General features: G+C 42.5%; 1 protein-coding gene across 1 annotated transcript in view; it reads left to right on the top strand.

Annotated features, from left to right (window-relative positions):
- The first annotated feature begins 4,060 nt into the window (after positions 1 to 4,060).
- The window catches only part of LOC310865798 (protein kinase C epsilon type-like), a 113,635-nt gene continuing 109,227 nt past the window's right edge, over positions 4,061 to 8,468 (top strand). Inside the window, 1 exon segment of the mRNA XM_083775007.1 lies at positions 4,061 to 4,652. Coding sequence (XP_083631133.1) covers positions 4,305 to 4,652 — 348 coding nt within the window. The 5' untranslated portion in view covers positions 4,061 to 4,304.

Raw genomic sequence — 8,468 nt, 5'->3', positions numbered from 1 at the left:
TGCCTCCGTGACCGTCCTACTCCTAATCCTCCTGCCAACACTCCCTGCTTGATGGGGTGACACAGCTCGGCTCGTAGGATCACCCTCCCCGCCTGGCTTCCCTTTCCTGAACATGCACCACAGTGGATTAGAACCGCCAGACTATGTGGTGGTGGGCTTGTTGGTGTCCTTTCATTTTTCAATTGCAATATTTTGTTACAGATTTGCATGTTAAAAACCCCAAAGACAAAGTTGAAAATAAAATGCACAATCGCACATGAGTGAGTCTCCCTGGTTCCCTGATGGCTTACATTCTGTCTTTTTGCAGTGTTGTCAAGATATGCGTCAAATGCAAAGAAAACCCAGCAGCTCTGGTCATCAGGGCAGGAGATGCCTTCTGCAGGTAAGACTTTGAGTAAGAAGCTCTGGGGCCTGTACAATGATTGAAGGACGTCATCGCTGTAGGGCAGAGATGGTGTTTCTACTATCAGTACTATATATCAGTACTATCACTACTACAGTCTTCACACAAAATAGGGATATTAACTGATCTACAAGCTCACAATGCTAAGCTTGTAGAACTGCTATTTTTGGAAAATGTCTTCTATAATGACATGCCTAACACAGAAACACCTGGTTGAATGTGGATAAGTCTCTTTTTGTTTTTCATAAAAGGAAAACAATGTACCAATTATATAATCATTGATAACCTGTTCTTAATAAATGCTTATTTGACAACAAAAAGAAGAAGAAAGTGGATAATACACAGACGAAAGTCCACACTATTTATCCATAATGTATAGTATAAATGATAGATAAGGGGTCAGGACAACGAGGCCTTTTCGTGGAGGGGTCTGAAATTTGGACTTAGACTGTTTTTCGTCTGTGGTACTCAATTGGTTCATTGGCTTGTTCAGAGCACCTTACAGGGCTCTCAAACTACACAAGTAGATGAATGTGAATACAGATAGAATATAAACCCATACATTGTAGCCTACTCTGTATAGTAAAATAGTCTTAGACAAATCCTATTTAGTTTTCATTGTTAAAGCTCTTTTGTAAAAGTTTGGTTAGTGTATTTTAACCTGGTTTATATCCTAAATCCATTTATATTTAGATCTTTATTTTATTGACTTGGCTATTTTGACCTGGGTTACACCTGCTCTATTAAGACACTTGTGGGCTCCATCTTGCGCCACCCTTATCCCTAAACGTATTTGCCATTCTTTACTATTTTTTATCTATTAGTTCAACTAGCCAATCTACATCGAGACATTGTGAGCTTGTAGATCAGTTATTTTAACTATTTTAAAAGGGTTTTTTTTAAGTAAAAAATGGCAAATTTGTTTAGGGATAAGGGTGGCACAAGATATAGCCCTGTGTATATCCTCAGGTTGTGGGTTCGAATCCAGACATGGATGACGATCAAATGACGATGTTTGAGAATCAATGTGTTGATAAGAAGAGGCAGCTGTGGGTAGAAAGACTGCCTGGCAAGCCAAAGGTCCTGGGTTTGAATCCTGGTCCTGGCAAGGCCCTAACGGTACCGCTCTGCTCTTCTGACAAACAGAGTTTTCCCTGTGGCATTAAAGCAGCACTACTTTTTTGGAGTGTCAATAGTCAATGGAAGATATTGGCACGTCAAAAAATCACTTCCACCTAGAAACTCCATTCCAACTTTTTATAATTCAGCTTACTGTGGAGACACATGCTGGAACTTTTTACTTACTGTTTTGTAGTTTCTGAGTTATTTAACTTAATGAAATGCCCAATGCATTCTCAATGGCAATAGCACAAACTTTGGCATGCTACTAGTCCTAATTACACCTAGAAACTCCATTCCAACTTTTTATAATTCAGCTTACTGTGGAGACACATGCTGGAACTTTTTACTTACTGTTTTGTAGTTTCTGAGTTATTTAACTTAATTAAACGCCCAATGCATTCTCAATGGCAATAGCACAAACTTTGGCATGCTACTAGTCCTATACTATACTTACACCTAGAAACCCCATTCAAACCTATTTAGGTTCATCTAACGGTGGACATGAAAAGGAATCTTTGAAATGTTTCATAGTTTTAGAAATATAGTGCTTTCAAATTTGAGAAATGTATAATGGGGCTCAATGGCAGATATTGGCAAAAAGAAAATCACTTTCACCGTGGTGGAAAATAACGAAGAGCGCCCGTCTCTTTCTCTCTCTTTCTCTGGTGCAATAACAGCGAGCCTGTGTGTGTGTGTGTGTGTGTGTGTCAGTGTGTGTGTGTGTGTGTGTGTGTGTGTGTGTGTGTGTGTGTGTGTGTGTGTGTGTGTGTGCAGTAACGGTAAGACTATAGTCTACTCTACTACACTACAGTAATTGTAACTTGTGAAAACACAAAAACATACCAGGCCAGTCAGAGCAGCGTTATGGACGTACCGTAAACTAAATGCAGCTGTAGGCTAACGTTCGTCATTAGAAGAAAATCGTTCATTTGAGAGTGTCACTCAAGCCCCCAGACTGTAGTGCCCCCCTAGGCTACTTTTGCAGTCCAGTTGGGTATGGGTGCTGGTTGGTTCCCAATCCCAAGACAATTTGAAGTTCAGATTAATCACCACTAGAGAGCACTGAGTGTCAAGAATTGAAATGGCAGTGGAGCGTTGAGGTAGCTATAGGGTAGGGACCATAGACTAAAAATAAATAGGTAGGGAGTAGGGACCCATGCAGTTTTATGTTAAAACTAGTCTAAATATCTCCCTATTAGTAATCATTGTTACACTAGTGTTTGTTCAGTTCAGTAACATGGGACTGTTTGTCTCCTCTTTCGTAAACATAAAATACATTTTACGATGGATTGACTGAGAGATGTACAGATGTAAATACCGGTAGTAGGCCTACACAAAGAAACGAATTTTGAACTGGAACTTTCTACATTTTGAATCTGATAAATAGGTAGACCTCCCCTTGAAATTGGCAACCTTTAGCCGACCTGGAAATGTATTTTTTGTTCATTAGAGACAGCTCGACTATCAATACACCCCACTGAATAAACTCCTATAGCCAAGGCCTATATTACTTTAAGACTGTCCGTCAGTCTTAATGAGCAATCAAAGAAATAGCAGGTAAAGAGAAACAAACACATAGCCTATAGTTGTAGGCTAGACAGGCTGAATAAACTTTTCTCAAAATAGTCAGCTGAGGAAGCTGCATAGCTCCATCATACATACAGTGGCCTTTATGAATCACGTATTAAACTAAAATATAAAATCTGAGAGCCTGAGGGATTTGAAAAGTCAATGTAACTGTAGCATATGCTGCGTGCCTGGTGTGTGTGTGTGCGTGCGTGCGTGCGTCCCGCAGTGTGCACCGATCCTGTTTTTCTCTGTGATTTATATAGCCTATACGTTGATAGCTAGCCTATGTAGTAGTCTACTAGTCATCCGTCTGACACACAACACAACACAACTTCAAGCTGGATGCAGGCAGGGCAGGCTCCCACAAAACTGACGTATTTTGCGCATTTCCTGCACCAAACAGACAGACAGAGAGAGAGAGAGAGAGAGAGAGAGAGAGAGAGAGAGAGAGTTGGGGGAGGCAGGCAGAGGAGGTAGACTAGAGGGTCCACCACACAGCCACAGGAAGTAAAGATCAACAACAGTGGATGAAACAAGGGGAACGGAGAAGGAACGGACCAGAGGCAGGCCCCACAACGGCGACATTGACACAGTATACGGTTGTCCCCCGTTGTATAGCCTATATACAAGACGCTTCATCATCCGCAGTGCAGCGGGCTAGACTTTTTTGCAGAAACATCCCGAATGCGCGGCGCGACGCGGCGGAGCGGAGCCTCCCGCCCACTCTCTCTGTCTCTCCCACCCAGCGGTGCAGAGCAGTGCTTCCACAGACAGGCAGTCAGACAGAGCCCTAAACTAACGGAGTTGTTTTTCTGCTTCGGGGGGGTCAAGACCATGACACACCGATTTTGTATGGGGCTTTTACATATTTAATATTTTCTTTTTGACTGTTGCTATTGTTTACTGCATGCATGCTCTGGTTTGGTGCACTTAATCCAAACCAAGGCTCGCAGGCGTATATACAGGGCTGGCATAATTGACTGTTTATGTCGTGTTCGTGTGACTGTATAGAAATATGACTTTAAATTATAATAGGCTACTATAGCGTGACGTTAGCGACAAGGCCATAAAAGCATCGCTTTGTCTGGACCGTTACATTTATAATTGGTTGCCGTGTGACTGAGCAAAGGACCGCATTTTGGCCAACACTGGAAGGAGTTATTACAGCAACGGTGTTCCATATCTGGACAGCTGCGTCCGCATCACCGCCATGGTGGTGTTCAATGGGCTGCTGAAAATCAAGATTTGCGAGGCGTTGGACCTGAAACCGACGGCTTGGTCCCTTCGACATGCCGTCGGTCCGAAGACGCAGACGTTTCTGCTGGACACGTACATAGCCCTGAACGTGGACGACTCCAGGGTGGGCCAGACGTCCACCAAGCAGAAGACCAACAGTCCGGCGTGGAACGACGAGTTCACCACCGAGGTCTACGACGGGAGGAGGATCGAACTGTCCGTGTTCCACGACGCGCCCATCGGATACGACGACTTCGTGGCCAACTGCATCATCCAGTTTGAAGATATCCTGCACAATGGCAGCAAACACTTCGAAGACTGGGTAAGCAGTACTATAGCAGGCCTATTAATAACAATGTACATACTCACTGTATCAGGACTGTCACTCACTATACCCGACCGTCCACCACAATTCTATTCTATTTCTGTTTCCAAATAGGCTAGCTGGTACACACACACACACACACGCACGCACGCACGCACGCACACACACACACACACACACACACACACACACACACACACACACACACACACACACACACACACACACACACACACACACCGATATATATATATATATATATATATATATATATATATATATATATATATATATATGGTACAGCCTACGTTTGGATAGGGCTAATGAGAGGATGTTTGTCGGAGAAAGGGAACATGCCATGGTAAACTCAACTGCAAATAAGGGGAAATGTCTGTATGCAACAACACAGTGCAAGAATGTGCTTGCCCACACTTGCACAATCACAGTATACAGAAAGCACTGCAACTGATGATGTGTGCCATCATCATGGCCTTTACTAAAGCTTCCAGCACCACTTCATGTGGTAAATGAAAGCTGCACGTTTCAATTGATGCACAATTTGACGCGCAGCATTTGAAAACATAGATTCTAGTGATAATGTGGGATGTTTCACCATAGCGAGTCTGTCCTGTAGCGTGCCATGCAGCGGTGTGAAGTACATGTCACTACATCATGACAGGGGGTCCCAGGACATGACAGTATATAGCCTAGTACAGGGGTTCTCAACGTTATGGCCTGGGGACCCCCCGGAAATGCTTTGGCCATGTCTCGTGACCCCCGCCCCGTCCCCCTGCCCACCACCAATACAAACTGACTGTAAAAAATAACCATATAATAACAGAGAAAATATGTCATAAATGAATACTTAAACCAGATATAATCATTAAGGAAAGTTTATGCATGCACCACGTACTATGTAAACTCCCCCCCAAATAATTTGGCGACCCCCCGAGGGGTCGCGACCCGTGGGTTGAGAACCCCCTGGCCTAGTAGGCTATGTCGCAGGGACTTACCCACAATCCAACCCTTGATGCTGAGTACCAAGTATAGGGAGGCACTGGATCGTCTTTGGTGTACGACCTGGTCGGGGAATCGAACCCAGACCTCGTTCACAATCTCACTCTAACCACAAGCCCGCTGAGCTAGTTGTCCAATAAGACCATGCAGTAATAGTATAGTATAGTATGGATCCTATACTGTACATGCATGGTGGCACCGTGGCAGCGGCATACATCTGACTATTCAGTATTTTAGCCGTGACGTGAGCGCCCCCTCCTGAGATACTTCCGGGTCCTACTTTTGTGTCGCTTTTGTGTCCCCATAGAGTTATACTGTGACGCTCCGTCGGACTAAATATGAGACGACAAACAACCACGAAAGTCTCATTTTACCGCTTCCCCCGCAACAACAAAGCTGCGCTGCTCTCCCAAATATGGCTGTGACAGGCCGTCTGCCCCACACTGGATACTATCGCCATTTTATTTCATTGTGTCAACTAAATCCTCATTAATGCAAACTAGATTCAACATACTCAAGCCTGCACACACATTCTAAATATGCCCCCGAAATATTTTACCGAGTCTCCACATCATATATTTTTGTTGTCATGGACAAAAACATTAATGTACAAAACATTAATAATTCTACTCGAGTTGGAAGCATTAAGACCCATTTTAACCCTCAATGGCTTCCTTTCTGAAAAATAACGTTATTGTAAAAAGATCCACGCGTTTAGATATTCTATTTACAATGAGATGCGGACGGGAGCTGGTGCCACTTGGACCCGGACGTAACGTAGGATTACAAAATGACGTCGGACTTAAATACTGAATAGGCGGTGCAGAGGGTGTGACTGAAGAGTGAAGACCTGCAGTGTTGTTTTTGGCAGTAAATTTAGATTCTAGTTTTAGTCGTAGTCTCTTGAATAGTTTTAATTTAGTTTTAGTCACATTTTAGTCATCTGGAATGTTTTAGTGTTAGTCCAGTATTAGTCGACTAAATATCATACGATTTAAAATGTGTTTTGGTCGGGCCTTGATGCCACCGGACTAAAATGTGTTTTGGCCGGGCCTTGATGCCGTCGTAATGACTGACTTTACACTTGCTGAAAATAGCAGATCTACAAGCTCACAATGCATCGCGCTGCGACGCGTTGTGAGCTTGTAGATCTGCTATTTTCAGCATGCAACCAAGTGTAAAATGGCAATGTCGGTCGGTTCAATCACTTTGATCAGGATGGGTGTAATTGATTAGGGATTGTCTCTTTTCATTTGACCCGTACCTTTTTAGCCCTTTAGCTGTGCCTACTGATTCCGTTACTGCGATAAACATCAGCATTTAGCCTAGCTACATACTTAGAGCATGGAACTTTAACTAGCCTATTTCATAATGTATATTGTATATACAGACAAATACAGTAGCCTATACTATATATATATATATAATATATGGTTGAGATATAATCCATGAATTACATACTGTAAAAGATATACCGTAAAAGATAATGATATTTATTATTCTGTTGACTATTCTGGGACCTCTTCACATCTGATTTCACCTGTGGACACACACACACACACACACACACACACACACACACACACACACACACACACACACACACACACACACACACACACACACACACACACACACACACACACACACACACACACACACACACACACACACACACACACACACACACACACACGCATCCACAAACGCATGTACACACACATAGGAGTCGCACTTGGAAGCACAGCTCATGTCTTTGCTACCCGAAGCAGCTGATGTAGACACTTTGAATGCATTATTGATGAGGCCATCATCAGGTCCATTAGCGATAGAGAGAGCTCAGACTAAATGGTAGCGGGTTGGAAGGTAGCATAGCTGAAAACCAGAGTGTTGTTGTTGTATAGGACCTGTACATTTTCATGATGTTATGACATCAATCCCAACACTCACTCTCAATCACTTCAGCAGCTGGTGTCATTGTATTTGGCACTTGAGAATTCAGTGCATGTCTGACCTAGTATGAATTTGAGTTTATTAGAAAATACCATAATACCTAATATCCATAATGTTATAATGCCTAAATCTAAGTGCCAAATGATTTGAAATTATATATTTAACTAATGAGATTGATAGTTAAAAATCAATCAGTTAACGGTTAACGGTTAACAGTTAACAACCCCTCAAATTACAAGTGAAGACTGCTTGAATTTGTGTTAATTCAAAATCCATCAATTACTGACTATTGCATGCACACTACAACCTCGTAGTGTGCCACCGAGTGGCGCGCTACAAGCTTGTATAGGTCTGCTAATTTAGAAAAATCGAAGAACGACTGACATTTTTAGAATCTGATCTCAGGTCAAAATGGGTTAATGAAAACAGCTGATTTCCACAGCAATTGGCTTCATGTTGTCGTGTCAAATACCAAGTGGTGAATGAGGGAGAGAACATGAGAAAATAAAGGGCAGCTCCCAGTGTGTTCCCCTTGCCACAAATCTGTCAAGACCGCACTGTGGGATATTCCTGGGCTTGTTATGGTAGCAAAGTCTGGACTTTGATTGTTTTGCAAGTCTGTGTAAGTGTGTATATGCTCATTCTATTCTTGACCATTGATTATTGGGATGAAACTAAAAGATTAAAAGAAAAGGAAACTCAGGTGATTCTGTCAGGCAGTCAATGTTTCGTCTTCAGTGAGCCATTTGAACATCTGCAAATTAGAGATCAGATTATATACTGCATATATATTTTTTCAGGCTAGGTTGCTTCATGATTTTCGATGTCGTAATATTATGATGT

Source organism: Protomyctophum parallelum, assembly GCF_964188405.1.
Source record: "Protomyctophum parallelum genome assembly, chromosome: 10".
Lineage (NCBI taxonomy): Eukaryota > Metazoa > Chordata > Actinopteri > Myctophiformes > Myctophidae > Protomyctophum > Protomyctophum parallelum.
This window is presented reverse-complemented; position numbering and strand designations above follow the sequence as displayed.